At 39.6% G+C, this 20,403-nt stretch overlaps 1 protein-coding gene and 1 pseudogene across 1 annotated transcript in view; one reads left to right on the forward strand and one right to left on the reverse strand.

Moving 5' to 3' along the window:
• The window catches only part of LOC143889794 (ethylene-responsive transcription factor-like protein At4g13040), a 32,860-nt gene extending 19,336 nt beyond the window's left edge, over positions 1 to 13,524 (forward strand). Inside the window, exons 4-7 of the mRNA XM_077394146.1 lie at positions 3,708 to 3,792; positions 8,888 to 9,068; positions 12,979 to 13,100; positions 13,207 to 13,524. Coding sequence (XP_077250261.1) covers positions 3,708 to 3,792; positions 8,888 to 9,068; positions 12,979 to 13,100; positions 13,207 to 13,334 — 516 coding nt within the window. The 3' untranslated portion in view covers positions 13,335 to 13,524. The remainder of the gene's footprint in view (positions 1 to 3,707; positions 3,793 to 8,887; positions 9,069 to 12,978; positions 13,101 to 13,206) is intronic.
• Positions 7,030 to 7,643, reverse strand: LOC143890811 (small ribosomal subunit protein uS8 pseudogene; annotated as a pseudogene).
• Positions 13,525 to 20,403: the final 6,879 nt, after the last annotated feature.

Below are 20,403 nucleotides of genomic sequence, written 5' to 3' on the forward strand. Positions count from 1 at the left end.
ACCTACCCCATTCGAACTCACCCAAACCCCGCCACCCCAATCCGACCCGTACCCTAACCAAAGCTGACCCAACCCCTACTCCCACCCCACCTGAACTCACCTAAACCTCCCACGCCAATCCGACCCCTTCCCTAACCGAAGCCGACCCAAACCCTACCCGAACCCATGCCAAGCCCCAACCCACCCCAAGTTGTACCCAACCCCTATGCTAACCCAAGCCGACCCCACCCCACCCCACCCCACCCCACCCCAAACCTAATCCAAGTTGCACCCCCTACTCAAATCGACCTTACCCCACGCTAAACCTAGCCCAACTTGCACGCTTACCACACCCTAACCTGAACCCAAATTGTACCCTAACCAAGCCTCCCACCCGAACCTAACCCACCCCAAGTTGACCCCACCCACGTAAAACCCAATTTGCACCCTAACCCAGCCCCCTACACGAACCCAACCCACTCCTAGTTGAACCCTTACCCAAGCCGACCCCACGCCACCCCACGCACGAGCTCACACCCCAAACCCCACCCCACACCACCTGACCCTTACGCAACCTAACCCCTACCCAAAACTTCACCCCACCCGACCCCACTCAACCCCAATTCCCACCCAACCTAATTCCACCCCAATCCAACCCCACACGAGCCTATTATACCCCAACCTAACCCTATCTAATTCTATCCCAGCACAATCTAATCTCATCCAATCCTATCCCGTCCCAATCTAATCCCATCCGATCCTTATGCCACCCCAATCTAATCCCATCCAAACCCAACCCACGCCAGCCTAGCCCCAAATGAGTGTTCCTAACCAAACCCCAAACCCCAAACCCCACCCCAACTCGACCCAACTCAACCCAAACCCAACTCAATCCCCATGGCCCTCTCTGCCTTAAACCCAAATGGCTACGCTAAAGTCATCTCCTAGGAGTTAGTATTAACCAGAGCCCCCATGAGTTCCCAGCGTCAACCCAGAGTCCCTTTGGAATGACACAGAGTACCTCAGAAAACCCCTGAAATACACTAAACAGTCTCCTGAAATGAATCAGAAGACACCAGAGTGCACCGAGAGTGACCCAGTTGCACAACCAAAGTCCTTTGAAATTCCAATTCTTTGGGAAATCATAGTTATTGGGAAATCCAAGTCCTTGGAAATTCCAATTCTTTGGAAAACCAAAGTGTTTGGGAAATCCAAGTCCTTGGAAATTCCAAGTCTTTGGAAAACCAAAGTGTTTGTGAATTCCAAATCCTTGCAAAATCCAATTCTTTGGAAAACCAAAGTAATTGGGAAATCCAAATCCTTGGAAATTCCAATTCTTTGGAAAACCAAAGTGTTTGGGAATTCCAAATCCTTAGAAAAGCCCTTTTTTGGAAAATCAAAATGCTTGGGAAATCAAAATCATTGGAAATCCCAATTCTTTGGAAAATCGAATTCCTTGGAAAATCGATCCCCTTAGGAACCCAAAACCTTAGGAAATCCTAATCCCAATTTAGGACACCCTAACCTAGGATACCTAATCCTAGAACCCAAGCCTAGGATACCCAATCCTAGATCCTAAATTTAGGACACCCAATCCTAGAACCCAAAATCAGGATAATTTATCCCAAGTCCCCAATCCCAAAACTAGGATACCTTATCCTAGAAACTCTTCACCTAGGATCCTGAAATCGAGGACATCCAATCCCCCACCTCAAATCTTAGCCTTAGCTTAGGCTCATTAGGATTCCATGCATTAGTTCTAGGATCATATAGAACCAGCATTTTAGGCATATTCTCACTAGCATTCAATCAACCTCCAATCCTCAAACTCAATCAAACCATACTCAGATACACAGGATCCATGGTAGGCATTTAGGGCTGAAACTCCTAACCCGCATGAGTATAAACTGTGAACGGCTAAAATAAAAATATTAGGTCAGTCAATTTCCTTTTAATAAACACTTTAACTCCTTTTAGTAAGCATTTAAATAAGTAAAGCTCTCAAATATAAAGACTGGTTTTAATCGGGCGAGAATGGTGCCTAACTCCTTCCGTTCTCGTAACCAGGCAACTAACCCATTCTTATCAGACTTAGTTCGTAGAGTCATTCATGGGTCCTAGGCCCTAACCTAGGTGGCGACTCTGGTCAATCCCCTTTTCGATAAATTTAGATATATTTATCCCTAGTTTACGGAAAAACGAGGAAAATCAAATACAACACACTTGAATCGAGCAAACGCCAACTAATAGCCAGCAATGCCTACAACACACCCGTGGGTGCGCTATCGGATCCCGAGCGGGGCTGCACAGTATCTTGACCATCTCGGTCTCTTTTCTCAATGAAATTGGCGATTATTAAAAAAAGATCTCTACATCATTTCCTTGTGGAAAGAATTCATGCATATGGTCCTATCTTCAATCAAACTTGCACCTGTGTCTAGTTTAACGACTTTTATGGGCCATTAGATAACAAGTTCATTTGCTGCTTTGTGCTCTTAGAGAAATGGTGCATCCACTGAAGGTGTGTCACCTATAGAAATTCTATTTGGAGGAAGTTGGATCTAGAAATATCTTAATGGGTCAAACCCCTTGGTGGAAGTTGGGTCCATTAGATTGATTGTCAACAATTCGAAGTCCAGGATTATCAGCAACATCATGAGGGAACTTTGGATGAGCAGTGGGAAGATCAGGGCATCAAAGTTGGGTGGGTAATGAATAAGTATAACTAGGAAATATCTCCTCTTACCAATTGAATGAAACTTACACAACTATCATCCTGAGATTATATGTTGTATGGCACATGAGCAGTGCAAGTGTGGAGCCTTCTTCATCGCAGATTTGTGTATGGGAACCCCTGTCATCCGGGTTCCTGAAGCTCAACTTCAATGGTTCTAGGATAGGAAATCCTGGTCCAGCTGGGGTAGGAGCTGTGCTCAGAGATGACTCAGGTACTACGGTGTGGGCTTTCACGGGGCCCATTGGGGTCACGGACTCCAATGAGGTAGAGGTAAGAGTGGTGCTTCGGGGCCTTAGATTCCTAGAGGCAAACCTCAAGGATCGAGTGATTGTTGAGGGAGATTTTTTTTAATGACATTGTGGAGAGAGATTCTCTCAATGTCATCAGGTGGCTGAGGGGTTCCTAGCCCATTCAATGGAGATTCCCTCAGTGGTTTGATGAGATCCATGATAGAGTGGGGAGCTCATCCATCTCATTCCATCACGTGAGAAAATCAGCAAATTCTGAGGCGAATAGGCTGGCTAGATCAGGGACCCTGATGGAGTCGCTGGAGTTTTTTGACACCCCCCCTCCCCTCTGTTTGAGTCCTGCTCTTGTTCTCTTTGTTTTTCTTCCTTGTTTTGACCATCTCGGTCGCGGCGTCTTTCCCACTTGTTCCGTTGTTCTTTTCCTATTAATAATATCTGCCATTCAAAAAATAAAAATAGAAATTCAGGGCATCAAAGTTGGGTGGGTAATGAATAACTAGGAAATATCTCCTCTCACCAATTGAATGAAACTTACGCAACTATCAACCTGACATTATATGTTGTATGTCACATGTTACATTGAAATTCTACATTTTTTTATATACACATATTTTTCTTAACAACATTAGATACAGAACATGTTTGCAAGTTGACTGGATTGTTGCATTGTCGACTGGAATTGGTTGGCTCCATATTAGTTTCATCTTATACTTCAAATTTATGCTATTCAACCTGTTCTACAGATCAATGCCTCCGAAGCATTTCCAGTATCTACAAACATATCCATTTCTAGCTCATCAAAACAGGAGCAGAATAAAAAAATTTCAGGTCTGCCTCGCTTTCGATTAATGAGTATTTGATAAATCTCTTGATTTTTGTTCGTTATATTATAAGTGGCAGGAAGTATTTATTAGTTTCTAATTCAGTTGTGGAACTTCAATCAATCTTGGCAGTTTGTCTCTCTTAGATTTCCTAACCTATGGATGATCTGCATTTGTTGGAGGCATAAATAGATTTGCATCGGAGGATGATATCTGATGTAGAGAATGTTCTATATAACTTTAAAAAAATGTTACCAACTCAATAAGTTGCTAACTATGTACTTGAATCCATGGTTTTAAATTTCGGCCCAAATACCAAAATTTCGGATTTCTTTTGGGACCAAAACTGAAACCACATGATTCCGAAATTTCGGCCAGGGTCCCAAATTTAGGCGAAATTCTGAAAATGTGTAATTTTGGAAATTGTAGTTTTTTAATTGTTTTTCTCCAAAAATTCTTCCGAAATTACAGAAAATTTCCGAAACTTCGGCACACTTTGAACTTTGCCTTTTTTTTACCGAATTTTGGCCGAAATTTCGGTTTCTGCTATGTCCAAAACCGAAACCGAACCGAAATTTAAAACCTTGGTTGAATCCCCCTAAAAATTGATGACTAATCTTCTTTATTATACTCGAATTATATTGGCTATAGAGGTAATATACAGTTGATCTTATGGTAATTCAAAAAGAGTTCCATTTGAGAAGAATAAAATCCTCTTTTATTAGAGATGTTCTACTGATTCCGTTTCTAGCGAAGGGATCACAATTTCACTAGAACCCATGGTCTTTTTGCGCTACTCTTAAATATGGTAGAAAGAAACTTCAAGGGGACTGTAAAGTCACTTGTGATTCTTTTCCAAAATGTCAGCAACCCAAGTCAATGGAGATAATCCCTCACTAGAAGCCCATGTAATAAATTAGTGAATTAAGAAAGATGAGTAAAGTAGGTCATATATCTACTACCCTTGACACCAGAGGCTAATATATGTACACTTGGCAAACCAAGTAGGTCATATCTCTTCTACCCTTGATATTAGAGGCTAATATAGGCTACACTTTGCAGAGCTTATACCCAAGGTTTTAAATTTCGGTTTTGGTTTCAGTTCCGGTCGTCATCGAAACAGAAACGTTTTGGTTTCGATTGGAAATTTAGGTAGAAATCCTAGAATGCTAGAATCACGAAAACATATACAAATGATCGAATTTAAAGATAAAACTTTAGAGAATGCTAGAATAGGCACAAATACACACTTAGAAACCATCACACAAGCAAGGCAACCATTATATTGGTATTAAAAAATAAATAAATACCTAGTGACATGCATTGTCGCACATGTCTGATATTTCACTACATACCGAATTTCAAATATATTTCATATAAATTTTTATACATAATACATGCACCGCATGTCGCATGCAATTCATCTAAATTTTTATACATAATACATGCGCCGCATGTCACATGCAATTCATCTAAATATAATTAGGTAACACATACTAATATAGTATACCAGTATCACATTTATGATTTGGTCGTTTTGGTGGGGATGGTAACGGAAACATTTTGGTTGTTTCGTGTTAGTTTCGGTAGAAATTTAAAATCATGCTTATACCCCACACTCTATTCTTTCAATTTTTCTTACCAAACTGCCGTTAATAGGGGAAGCTCAATCTCTCTCTCTCTCTCTCTCTCTGCCCATGTTGGTGACCGCCGTCCCCACATTCTTGTTTGAATTCGGCTCCAATTTTTTCGTGAATTAGTTACTTTCACACTGTCTTAATGCCATCCCTTGACTCAACATCTCCCCGCTTGAGCATTTGGGCCCACTTCCATCAGCAACTCTACCGTCGGCTTGCCGTTGAACCCCACTTTTGCCAAGCTCCTCACCACGCATCCGCTGTTCGCCCCCCTTCCTCAGCTTTCGTGACATCCTAGTTTCCGTCACCACTCACACCAACATCACCCTCGCTATGAATCATAGGACCACATATCTCTACTTGTGTGGAGACTCCTCTAACCAAGTAGAGATATGTGGTCCTATTATTCATAACACTAATGAGGTGCACGCTAGCAAGATAAAAGTAGGTGAAAGAGAGGAAACCCTAGAAATGGAGTTTGTAGGAGATGCCAAATCTTGGCCTTTATCATTGTATTTGGTTGATCACCCACTTTAATTCTATGCAGAATATCACTCGAGATAATATGTGAAGAGAAAAAGAGAGAAAAGGGAAGAAGACAATCACATTTGAGGAAATCTCATTAATTTCACAAGTTTGGGTTACAAATATTTATATGCATAAGCGTTTAAAAGACAAATACCTCTATCTGGTATTTTCTAACTGGACAAACTGAGCAAGTGATGATACGTTGTTCCTGTGTAAAGCAGTGCCTATGTTAAATAGTAAAATTTCAACCCCCCTATGGGCTTTTATAAAAACTGTGCTAGAGATTGGTATTGCGCCAAAATGGAAATGGGACGAATGAATTCACGGAATATGAGGGACTGAAGGAAACTATGGATAGATATCAATTCTTGTTCGCCCAATCAAAATATTGATTCTCTGCCTACGTCGAGAAAGACCTATTTTATTTGGTTAGATTGTCAAGAGCGGGATATCAAACCGAATTTTGAATGTGATTGATCAATGAGTTGCTAATGCGCATGTCACTGATTTAATGGTTAGTTTTGAAGCAATAGTTATGTACTCAAACTCGTTCAAGAACTTAACAATGTTCTGAGTCAATGATTTCTTCATACGAGTCAATAGGAAATCTCTCTTTTATGAAACAATTAGAGCCTTCTTAGATGACAGGTTATTTTAACATTTTATTTAGTTACAGCTGCCGTATCTCTCTCCTCTTTCTAAACAGGCACCGTTTCATTTTGTTCTCTCTCTCTCTCTCTCTCTCTCTCTCTCTCTCTCTCTCATTTATACATAATAAATAAACATTGATCCCTGGCAGAGTATCACTAAAGGAGGTGTTAAGTTACCAACTTCTCCAAAAACTTAAGCTGTTGGAGAAAGGCGTTACTTATCTTTTATACTTCTAACACTCCCCCGCACGTGTGGCCCACTTGGCAAACACGTGGCACATGTGGTCCCACTTTGTGCCAACCATCGCATGTGGATTTTTGCTATCCGGGAGGTTTGAACTCGAGACCTTTGGCTCTGATACCATGTTAACTTACCAACTTCTCCAAAAGCTTAAGCTATTGGAGAAGCTGGTTAGTTAACAAATAGACTTCATAAAGAGTAGAAAATCCTTTTCTTCCTTCCAAATGTCAAATGACCAACATAAATTACTTCCTAATCCATGATAAACATAAAACAAATCAAATCCATTTTGAGTTCCAAAATTCCCGACAATGCATGAAGTTGCTCAAAATAACAAAAGTTATTCAAACACATTCTCACCGAAAACTCCATCTAGTAAAAGAAACCCAAGACTTTACCGCCGATGTTTTTTTCTCCTGGCCTCCTCATGATCCATGATGCCCGCGGAGGTTGTCAGCACAATATAGCCAGACTGTCTCGAAGGGAGCAATCTACCAGTCCAGGGCTCAATCTCTTTGACACCAACATCAAAGCGAGGACTGATAACCCCACATTTGTTTAGTCTTCCATTTAATTCCACCACAATTTTACCAGATCGATGATCATCAACATACTCAAACTCTCCGATAGAACCATGCTTCTGCATAACCAGAAGGAACTTAATAATGACTTTGGAGGATGGCCTGATCATGACTTGTCTCTTTCCTCGTTTCTCAGCATTGTACATGCTTTTGAGAGCATCATTCAAAACACTCACTCTCACCATCTTCACTACTTGGAGAAGGTATTGCCGCGAAAACCCTAAAAAATGAGAGTTAAGAAAAAAAAAAAATGTTAACTTACCAACTTCTCCAAAAGCTTAAGCTGTTGGAGAAAGGCGTTATTTATCTTTCATACTTTTAACAGGAGATAAGGCAAAGCTTGAGGAATGAATCAATATTCCCAATCAGGTAGCATGAAGAATAACCCATCTGCCAAAACCTTTTCTCTGTCTTCGAAATAGTGCAAGGCGTGCCTCCATCCGAGAGAAAAGAAATGATCATTGAGGCAGTAAGGTGTCCTCTGTCTTTCTGTCCGTCTCCCTCTCTCTCTCTTAAAAACTTTGGTAGACCAAAAACCGGTTGACTCAGCCTACTTCCAAGTGAAATTAGCGGATCTTTAGACATTGTTTTGAGGTTCCATTATCTTAATTTGGAATGAACCATCAGACGTACTGTGCCAGATGGACCACCGATAATTGGAACCCGGTTTAACTCTTCATCAGGAGGCTCACAGGGTTGGTCAGCAGAGAGTAAATCTTGTGAAACTAACTGCCAGAATGGATATTGTGGGTTGTTTTTACCTTCATGGGATTCTAGATTCTAGACGGATGGTACATCTGCCCTAATACCATTTGAAAATTGTATTAGAGCAGATGGAAAAATATATTCTATTCAGTTGCAAAACATAGCAGTTTAAAGTTGCAATCTCTTTATAGCAATTAGATGACCTTGGAAATGAGAATATTGTAGATAAATAGAACTTGGCAAATGATTGATAATTCTGGATCTTGAATGTACTTGTTGAAATGGAACTGATTGATATTATCATTTATACCAATATTATTTCTATAATCTCGTTATGAGTTTTTATATGTGGGTGTAAGCCCTTATAGTCCCATATTTTTCAAAAGTTACTGTACGAACCACATCATAGGATGATCTAAACCGCCCATGTGATGGAACACAACATAAATAGGTTGTGCCCAAAAAATCATTTCTATAGGATGATCCCAATCATCCAATCTATAGAGGAATGCATTATGGAAACCTCTATAGATCGGAGGGCTAGGATCATCCTATGGAAATGATTTTTGGGGCACAACCTATTTACGCTGTGTTCCATCCCATGGGCGGTCTGGATCATCCTATGATGTGGCCCGTACTGTACTTTTTGAAAAATATGGTACTATAAGGGCTTACACCATATAAAATCTCGTTGCATATGTATGTATATGTGTATGCATATATGTGTAGCTCTATTGAGTTCTGTTGATTCTATTTGTAGGGCTGGAGATTAAACGCAGAAAGCGACACCGGAGAAAGCATTTTGAAGATCAAGAGCCATGTACCATGAGAGGTGTCTATTTCAAAAATATGAAATGGCAGGCAGCAATAAAAGTTGACAAGAAACAAATCCATTTGGGAACTGTTGGGTCACAGGAAGAGGCAGCCCACTTGTATGACAGGTATTTTACGTCCATCATTTGCCTTCATAGCGTGCTCTGCAATGAACAAGTTGAGCACCCACTTTCTCTTGCACCAATATTCTTCAGTAAGATACTCTGATAGATACACTGATAAATTTATTCATGAAAACATAGTCAGGGTGTTATGGTTCAGTGACTTTTAGCCTTGCAATGTGTAGCATGATACAAAATTGTACTTAGTAGGCACTATTTTAAAAGAAATTCTGGACTCTATTGTATGTATTGCATGCTCTACTTGCTGATGATGTGTGTTGCGACATTTTTTTTGCTTGTAATATTATCTATTGAATGGTATTTTTGAATAGCTAAGCAGTGGATTCCTAGGCGATCACTATGTTTGAACCATAGTTACCGGATTCTTCATCCGTCCTCCGACCTGCGATCCGGGGTCGCACGATCCCAAATGTGGTTCACTAGCGACCCGGATTGCCAAAAATGACGACTCGCAGCGACCCGCGAGAGAGGAAGAGAGAGATGTATATAGACTGAGGGAGAGATGGAAAGAGCTACAGATTTTATATATTTTGGGTTGGATTAGAACTAGTGCTTTCATTTTGAAAAAAAATATGTAGGGCATATTATATCAAATTGTCACATACAAAATAGTCGATAGAAAATAAAGATTATTTGCATTCCTGTGTTTATAGATAGGTCTTAATTCTCAAAAAAAAAAAAAAATTGAAAAAATATGTAGGGCGTACATGAGGTTTTTTTTTTGTTTGTTTATTAGATGGATGTAGCATGGACTATGGAAGGATATTCATATATTCCAACGAGAACTTTCTTTATGAAAAAATATGTATGACATACATGAGGTAGGGGCAGACCGAAAACAACTTGGGTAGAAACATTGAGGAAAGACTTGATAGCTAGGAACATAACAGAGAACTTGACCTTGGATAGGATAGAATGGAAGAAAATGATCCACGTAGAAGAACCCAACTAGAACCAGGATTAGAGCCGGGTAGATTCCTTTTACCTTCTTCATGAATTTTTTATAAAGGATTCATTTAGCCGACCCCAACTAGTTTGGGACAAAGGCTTTGTTGAGTTGAGTTGAGAAATGTATGTAGTGTGTACTATGGAATAATATTCTTGTAAAAATATATGACGTTATATATATATATATATATATATATGTGTGTGTGTGTGTGTGTGTGTGTGTGTGTGTGTGTGAATTAGCGCTCCAAACTGACCCGCGACCTCGAATAGCGAACCGTAACATTGGTTTGAACATAATCATAATGTTTTTGTTAAAAGATAGTTTATATTTCTTCTAGTTATGCATTTAGGATGGGGTTCATCATGGAGTGGCAAACAGTGAGAATGTGTTATGTGTGCCCAAAAAAAAAAAAAAAAAAAAACTTTTTGTTGATTTTCTAAACCTAAGGTCTGGCTCACGTCACTTGTGATATTGTGACGAGAACCCATTCTCGGGCATACTCTCGGTCCCCCTAGCATTACTCTTTTATTAACTATGATTTGGCCGACACTTCGAATTTATTGCTGACTCATGTGTCCTGCCGTGTCCGACACGACACGCGTGTCCACACGTGTCAACACTCCTCTGGACACTTTACTTGTATTGGTGGTAGTGTTAGACTTAATGTGGGTGCATGGACATGTTTTTGTACCGTGTCAAGTGTGACATTCTGTTTTTTTATTGAATATTGTGTTTACCTCATTTAGACAACTCGTACCCATGCCGAAACTGGACACACAAATCCATATCCACAAATCATGATTACATATACTTTCTATTTTAGCCGTGTCCCCGTTTCTAAAGTTTGGGGGTTTGCCGTGTCCGTGTTGGCAAGCGACACTCGTGTCCGTGTCCACAAATCATAGTTTATTAATGAGAAAAAGGGGCATGTCCCACAACCAAGGTGGTCCGTATAGAAAGAAAATGATATCATAATACAGCATCTCATGGGGTTAGATAGTCAAAAACCTCTACACAGGACATACCAACGCCCTCCCGGGCTAACTGATCTGCTTCACTGGTTGCTAACCTCTTGACATGTTGAAATGAGATCGGAAAAGCCCCCACACGGTCCTCGGTCTCATCCACCAAATGCGCGAACCTCCAAGGGTTGGGGTGGCTCCCGAGCATCCACATAATCTCCCTCCACAACCAAAAACGGTAAAACAGTCTTGTCAACAAGTTTAATGCCCTGGAGGACTGCCCTAAGCTCAGCTTCATTAGAGTCGTCTGTCCCAAAAGGACAGGAAAAACCCACTTAACGCCAACCCTCTCATCCCTAAGAAGACCTCCAATCCCACTCGGCCCCAGATTCCTAAAACCCGACCCATCGAAGTTTAACTTATACAATCCAAGGTCAGGGGGAATCCATTTAGGGCAAGAGGTCTCCTTCAAATCCCCACTCGTACAAATCTCCATCTATCAATGCCATAAATCAGAGTTGGAAATGAATTTGAAATATGTGAGAGACTTCACCTATACAATACTGAGCAATATGGTATTTGTAGTGGCGAAAAACAGTCTTTTGGACGAGCTATGGAAAACTTGATTATTTCTTTCCTTCCTGATCACCCAGATGGTCAGCAAGACTACTTCCAGAGCATTCTCCCTTTTTTCTTCCAGGGAGCCAAGGATCAACTATCCAACAGATTAGCCATCCGGGATGGGAAAACCCACAAGATCCCAAATCTCCTAAGAATGCGATCACAGATATCTCTTACATATTTACAATGGATGAAGATGTGGTTCGCTGACTCACCTGCCTCTATACATAGGGAACAATGATCAATTATCAACATATGATTTCTCAAGTGGTTCACCTTGAGAATCTTGTCCAAAAAAGGCTGTCCACCCGAAAGTACACACTCTATGGGGAACAGTGGTGCGGCACACCTTATCCAAGAGTGGAGAAAGAGGGCTAAGTGCGATGTGGTAATGGAAAGACTTGACAGTGAAGGCCAGGATGTTAAATTTCGGTTTCAGTTTCGGTCGGAATGGAAACGGAAACATTTTGGTTTCGGTGGAAATCTTGTAAAATCACGGAAACGTATGGAAGCATATGAAAATGATGAAAATTTTTAATCTTTTAAAAAACATATGTAAATGATGAAATTTTAAGATGAACTTTAGGAAATGCTAAAATAAGCACAAATGCATACTTAGAAACCATCTTATAATCTGCAAAACCATCCATATTGTCTTAATCACATCGAACGCTGGCATGTGTTGTCACATAAGTCTAGAATGGTAAAGTCAATAAAGAAGTACAATGTAATGAAGTATAAGAAAGTACAATGACCAGGCTCCCCTCTAGTGACATGCGTTGTCTCACATGTCTGAACAGTAAAGTCAGTAAAGAGGTACAAGGTTAAGAAGTATAAGAAAGTACATGACAAGTCTCCCCTCCGAGCACCCCAACTCTACGCCAATAGCTTTATACGATATAAATCATAACACCGTTCTATTTTTTGTCGTTCCGGGAATTTCGGTCGGAAATAATGACATGGAAGGAATTCATGTAGATTTCGTTTCAATGGGGATGGAAATAGAAACTTTCGGTTGTTTCGGAGAAATTTCAGGGAAATTTAAAACCATGAAATGGTCACCATGATGGCTATCTTGTTCACAAGCAAAACATGGATTATGGTTTTGAACAGTCATCTCTATCTTAACTGGAAAGGAAGAATCAAAATAAAAACACTGCCGGTTGTAATAGGCTAGTACAACCTCTAGAATGTTACCGAACAGTTACCGAACAGTTACCAAGCAAAACTGTTTGGTAACTGAGACCCTGCAAAAGAATTAGGCTAGTAGCATATAATACATATCCTCTAGAATGTTTGAATCTATTGATCTCCCTATAACAATTCTTTTTCAACTGAACATTGGAATCAAATATCTTAACAGGGCAGCTTTTATGTGTGGAAGAGAACCCAACTTTGAGCTTTCAGAGAAGGAGAAGCAAGAACTTCGACAATTTAAATGGGATGAATTCTTGGCAATGACGCGCAATGCAATCACTAGCAAAAGTAGGCCCACTTCAACTCTATTTATAACTTACTTGCAAGTGTCTCAATTGGGTTTTTATTGCGTAGCCTAAGTGGAACTGATTCTTTAAATTGTTTTTACCTCTAGAACACCAAAGAAGGCTTGGAGCAGGTTCACGTAAGAAGACCGGGACTACCTTGCATAGTGACAAGGGCGATGATCGAGCAGTCTCCGACCTTTCGGCTTCTGAAGAAGTAGAACCAGACACATTTTGAATGTTTTCTGTAGCTTAGAAACCAAACTCAGGTTTAGCCATATTTAGCAGGTAAGGTCTTGTTCATCTAGTCTCAATTATTTGATTCTGTATAAAGGCCCCTATTAGGGCAAATGATGGTTGACAATATCCATATCTGTAAGCAAATCTGATGCTTCTAGTCAAATAAAATTGTTCATTCCTTGCTTAAATTCTACTCCCATCTATGCATGATATTTTTAGGAGCTAGAGGAGTACAAAGATGGACAATTTTTTTCAAAAAGATTTGTTAAAAGAGAATTTTTTTTTGCTTAAACTATAATCCCATAGTCCCATCTATGCATGATATCTTTAGGAGGTAGAGGAGTACAAAGATGGACGAATTTTTTCAAAATGTTTGTTAAAAGAGATGTTTTTTCCTGCTTTTATCATCGTAAGAACGTTGGAAAAATTCAGTTGATATGTGTTTTAGGTTGGAATTTAGAAATGGGTGTTTACTGCCCTAAATTTAGCCAAGATCATTTGAAATACCATTTTTGACGTATTGCAAATAGTGCTAGTGGGTTGGAGTCTGCATGATATCATACCAATTCAGGGTAGCTTATATAGGGATTACTATCCCTTTCGAGAAAAGCCCCAATGAAGAAAATTGTTCCGGGATTGTTATTCTCATGGTGAACAACGAACAAGATAATCCAAGACAAACATATACAGGTTGGATGAACCTATCCAGGGCCTGTTACTCCAGTGGAGAGACAGCCACTGTTTTTTGCAATACTCCTTGAAATCTCCACAACAATTTTCCATTCTTAGGGTGCGTTTGGATTGTCGGAATCAAGAATTGGTATTGCCATTACATTCCAACCCATTCCAATTCTCTCTTCAAACGGAACGGCAATTCCGATTCTATTCTTTGGGTAAACATTAGGATTCATAAGGGAATGACATCAACATTGTCTTCTTCGCCCAATGAAACCCTAATCAATTCATGATTTCCTTGATATACGAAGTCCCCCTGTTTCAAGCTCGAACCCGCCCGAGATAAATCCGTGCTTCACCTTCTTGATTTCGACATCGGCAAGGGCTCCCAATACACCACTATCATCTACGCCCTTGCCAAGCGCGGATCCTTGATGAATCCAAGAATCGGACACTATTCTAAAATGAAATTCGTTAGGGTTCTTTGATGGAGAGAGGTTTTAGGTAATAGAGGAAAACAAAGTGGTGGCTTTTTTTGGAGAGAGAGAGAGAGAGAGAATGTGGATTCTCCAATAACTGCAGCCAAATCTCCTCACAAATAAATCTCCTATTTTTTAGGCTTCCTAATTATTTTATTTAGTTGTGGTTGCTATTAGTTTCCTTATTTCTCTCATTTCTACTTATCTTTTAGTTATTCTAATCTCTAAGAATCTGTAAAACATGGGTGAAGTTGTTGTATTTAAAGATTGATTTTATCATTAATAAAGGGAAGAAAAACTTACAGCAAAAAATACTATGTTTTCATGAGAGTAATGGCTCCTCTCGAATTGAGCCTTTAGGAGGTCCCGTTCCCTCGACTCAACCATTCCCTTCTATATTCTACCTTTGGTTTTCTTTATTTGTGTTACGGCCAGTTAGGCACGTAACAAGTGGTATCAGAGCCATCGATCTTGCGCCATGGCTGGTTCCTGGGAGATTCTGGATTCCCTTCATAATGATTTTCGAAGGATCAAGGAACTTGTATTGAAAATGATGAAGGGCATAGACAATTTGCGGAAGGCTTGAACAAAATCAGTATAATGATTGAGGAATTGCGCAATGATGAAGAAAAGCGGAATGATGTTCGGCTCAAGGAAGCTACAAGAATTGATGGTGACAAGGCTGAGTTAGTTGAACACATTACCGAAGAGCATATTGATTTTGTTCAACTATTCGGTCGTCTTATCATTCCGATGCGACGCCATGAAAAATCGTATTTCTTTCCAACATGGATCACATCGGATTTTGAAGACAAGGTTCGAATGATCGCGCTCTCTATTTTTGAAGAGAACTGCCCAATAGGATTTGGGATCCTGGTGGAATAAATCATTTTCCCCAATAATCCAACCTTGAGGACAAGGTTGTTTCTAAGGGGGAAGGAATGATGCATGCAAGAACGTAGATTCTCCAATAACGGCCGCCAAATCTCCCTGCAAATAAATCTCCTGTTTTAAGGCTTTCTAATTATTTTATTTGGTTGTGGTTGCTGTTAGTTTCTTTATTTCTCTCATTTTTACTTATCTTTTAGTTATTCCAATCTCTACGTATCTGTAAAACGTGGATGAAGTTGCTATATTTAAATATTGACTTTATCATTAATAAAGGGAAGAGAAATTTACAGCAAAACAGAAACTACGTTTCTAGGAGAGTAATGGCTCCTCTCGAATTGAGCCTGTAGGAGGTCCGGTTGCCTTGAATCAACCATCACCTTCTCTATTCTACCTTTTGTTTTCTTTATTTGTGTTACGGCCAATTTAGGCACGTAAGAGAGAGAGAGAGAGAGAGAGAGAGAGAGAGAGAGAGAGAGAGAGAGAGAGAGAGAGAGAGAGTTTGGGCCTGATTTTTCATAACGAAAATGGTAGCTGAAGAAGCAATATCAGTAACAGCAGATACACCAATACACCAATGGCAATCTCTGAAATTCCGTGGTACGAAGCCCAGATCTCCTGCTAGAGTTCTCTAATTTGCAGAAGAGTTTGTGTGAAATGAGAGATGAGGAAAGAGAGAAGGCAATTTGGCAAATAGTTTTGAGATTCAAGTTCTGATCCAGAAAAAAATATTTTTTACCTGAACAATCTATTTAGAAAGGCCCTTAGAGAGAGAGAGAGAGAGAGAGAGAGAGAGAGATGAGCTTTTTTCTTTCTTTTTTTGGAGAGACGCCCAAGGAATCAGAATACCACCTCTAAGGGCGGGTAACGAATACCCCAAAAAATTCCGACGTTTTCTTCGCTAGGTTTCCCCATTCTGTTACCATTTGTGGAACCAAACACTTGAATCATAAACTAAAGAATTAGATTCCAATTCTTGTTTCCAACACCGGCGATCCAAACACGCCCTTAAGGTATATATAATCACTGTAAATATCCATATGAAGCTGTGAAAGCTTGCTATTTTTCAAACTAGAGAAGCCCCTCAAAAGCGGGGGACCCTTTATCATCAAGGCAACTTGTTCGAAGCCAAGAGAAGTGGGATCATTGCAAGCTTTCATAGTCAAAACCGTAGTTGCCAGAGTGAAAAACGAGTGCGAGAAGCGATGCACCATTGAAATTCAACATGAAGCATGTAAGAAGCTTCACCGGAAGCGAACAATAAGTACATAGAAAGAGTAGGATTGTAGTAGCTTAGGGAGGAATGATTAATATAGGTAAAGACTGCAAGTAGAAAAGAAGATTTCGTGACTAATTACAGTTACGAGTTTTAGGAATTTATAGTTTTATATGTTTTATTCATGTATATTTAATGATAAGTTTTTTGGAAAAAGATCCGCATAATTTTCATTTGAAATTTAAGATCGGTTTTCAAGTTATAAATGCTTTTTTTTTAAATACGTTCCCATTATCAAAAAGAAAAGAAAAATTCATTTAGAAAGAAATAATTACCTAAATAGTAAGCACATTCTTAAGAGGAAACGTATGGGAAGCCGGAAGTGAGTTTTTCCTAAATTTGGGAAGAGAGAAAAACTTAGCTTCCGACGCAAGCTTCCCATCCTACTAGGAAATTTCCGGTAACTATGGTCAAAACATGCTTTTAGATCTAAATTGTGCTTGTAATCCACTGGACTGAGGGTGCAAATTTTTCTCTAAACTTGCAATCATCTAGGTAAGGAGGAATTTCAATAGCAGTCTTGGTTGCATGACCTTTAGCCGCGCCGCCCAAAAATCAGCCTTTTACTTTCTCGCGAAGGACTGAGATTAAGGCCATGTCTGGCAACCATGAAAAATTATTTCATGGAATATTTGTGGCCCCCACTGTGTGATAAGGGTGGAGAAGGTGGGTGAGAGTATAAAAAATCCCTTAAAACTAGTGAAAAAATAATATGTACTTCAAATTGGTTTTTTATTTTACTGATTTTTAGGAGCTTTTCATGCTCCCCTCACTCACATCCTCTCAAGGTTCACCCTCTTCCACCATCTGTCACAGTTGGTCCTAGAACTATTTCATGGACTATTTTTTTCAAGGTTTCCAAATATGGCCTAAATAAAGTGTTTTAGTGAGAATAATCTCAACTCTTCACAAGAAAGTCAAAGTCTGATTTTCGGGTGACGAAGTCTCGACCCAAGTGAATTAGGCTTTAACTATTACATACCTTATAAATGTAAATTTCTTTATCTATGCTATTTATCATGGGAGGGTGAGATAATAATTAAGATATTCTTAATGTAAAGTTTCCTTTATCTATGAAATATCTTGTAGATGAGGCGTCTAAACCACTGTATCTCACATTCTTGGTCAAACCCCAACTCAATGCCCCATCTTTAGCAACAAACCCACAAAACTCAATGGTTTAGCTTTTCTCCTTAGTCCCCTAATAAGTAATAACCTCTTTTGTTAAAATTGATTTCCTAGGTTTGGAGTATAGGGTTAGATAACTTAGATCCTCAACCCCCATATAAAATCACAATCAATCTCTCTCTCTCTCTCTCTCTCTCTCTCTCTCTCTCTAGCGTGCATGGTCGTGTGCCTTTTCTTTTGCTAGTCTTGTTTGAACTTTGAACTAAGAAATGCCTTTTCTTTTGCTTTACAACTCATCTGTGCAAGCAATGTCCTACCAAAAGTGGGTTGTCATCCATGTGATTACATTTATATGCAATTTTTGCACAAACTACTCGTCTCTCATGCTCCAGTTATGGAGAGAAGCGTATGGAAAACGTTCTATAAAGTAAAAGTCTCTGCTATAATATCGAATCCCACTAGCTGGAAGATATCATCTGGATCAATCCTAAGATCAATCTTCGGGTCCCGCGTCGTGACACGTATGTGAAATTAAGACCGTTGATCTTGTAAACCATCATGAGGCAATCCACATGATCCTAGTCGCTTGCGAAATGGATACCCTATCTATAAGATAAAGGCCTATAAAAATCAATGGTTTATCTTTTCTGAGAGGAATCCTAAATGTGGAATCATGGATCAAAGGGCTAGGATCGTCCGATCAAGATGAGGCCAATAAAATTGCGCTGTGACTTGTGTCCTCGGTCAAATTGGTGGACCCAATTACATCTTCATGGCATATGTGTGGAGCCCAAAGAGTGATTGTTAGGAAAGAGAGTTACACCCACGTTCTTTTCAACATTTTTCAAGAAGATTATAGTATTGTATGCCTTAAATGGAGACTTCAATACATATTTGAACGTGTGGGCTAGTAGTGGTTGAATGTTTACTGAGATATCTAAATCTTTGACATTCTATGCATCATTGCTAACCATGTTTTAAGCATGAAATTCTAGGAAGCTTATTATTTAAGGCAATTCCATCTCTATATCCAGGAGATTTTATATGGTGTGTGGCAGTATAGTCCAGTAAATTTCAAAAAGTACTGTACAGCCCACTTCATAGGATGATCCAAACCCTCCGATCTATAGAGGTTTCCATAGTTTGCATGCAGTCCCTTTATAGATCGTACGGGTAGGTTTATCCTATGAAAATTATTTTTGGGGCACAACCTATTTATTTTGTGGCCTCATACATGAACGGCGGATCATCCTATGAAGTGGGCCGTACATTACTTTTTGAGAAATATTGGTCTATATGGCCACAAACCATATAAAAAATCCCATATGTAGTCATTTTATTTGGAGATTTTATATGGTGTATGCGGTTGAAGTCCAGTATTTTTTTAAAAGTACTCTACGCCAACTTCGTAGCAGGATCCAAACCGTTCATTTGTTGGGCCACGATGTAAATTGGTTGTAAGCTGAAAAACATCTCTATAGGATGATCCTAACCCACCGATCTGTAGAGGGATTGCACATTATAGAAACATCTATAAATCGGAGGGTCAGGATCATCCAATGGAGATGATTTATAGGTTACAACCAATTTATGTTGTGGTCCAACAAATGAACGGTTTGGATCATCCTATGCATTTGGCCCCACAGTACCTTTTGAAAAAAGAGTGGACTTCAGGCACACACACCATGTAAAATCTCTTTTATTACAATGAAATTTCGGTTCTTATACATCAAGATCATGAAAATGACAAGGTCGTTATGAATGTAGCATGTAAAAATGTCGGGATTGCACAAAAAAGTAAAGGTATGATGAAGGTTACTGGGAAAGAAATGAAGTCTTTAGTATTTCCTTTCTGTGGAGACCAATTGAATGGACCCTATTTGGTTGCACATAAACAGGGATGGCATAGGGGTTTTGCTTGGCATTTGGATGCCATGTCAGCAAAACTCCTTGTTTGGTTGTCAATATAGCATTGAAATCTTTGGAAACTCTTGGATATGTCTCTTGGTTTAATCACTCCATGTCTATATTGTTGGAAAATTTGTAGAGGGTACTGTTGATGATAGAAAACAGAAACTTGTTGCTTCAAGGCGTGATATCACTTTCCTTAAGACAAGATTCGCCCCCACTAGTAGTGTGCAAAGGGGATCCGCGAATTGCCTCCAAGATACAATGAAGCCTAGTAGGGAAGCCCTACTAATGTTTGATGACGCGTAGCACTAGCGGAATCAAACCCGAAATGCCCTTCCGAAATTTCAAGCCTTAGAGAATCTCTAGATTCTGTTTCTGCAGAAAAACAGTATCTAGAACAGTAAACAAAAGAAAAACAGTATGTAGAAATACTTGGGGATTTTTGTAGGAGTGTAGAAGAGAGTGTAAAGTCTGTCAGAATTGCCAATTCGATTTCTATATGAAATGACTGAAGTTTGCACATTTTTATAGACCATCTGGTGTCTTTTCAGTGTGAAAAACACCTCTACAGGGCACCTTTCCAGAATGTTTGAAATCTGACCGTTAGATCGCACCCATTGATATTGAACGGTCCTGATCGATCCTAGATGTGACTGTTGGCTTGAGTAAAACCTCTCTCCAACCCAGTCATCGTTAGATCAACCATCTAT

Source organism: Tasmannia lanceolata, unplaced genomic scaffold (assembly GCF_043159265.1).
Source record: "Tasmannia lanceolata isolate RefF3 unplaced genomic scaffold, GAP_Taslan_0.1 ptg000013l, whole genome shotgun sequence".
Taxonomy (NCBI): domain Eukaryota; kingdom Viridiplantae; phylum Streptophyta; class Magnoliopsida; order Canellales; family Winteraceae; genus Tasmannia; species Tasmannia lanceolata.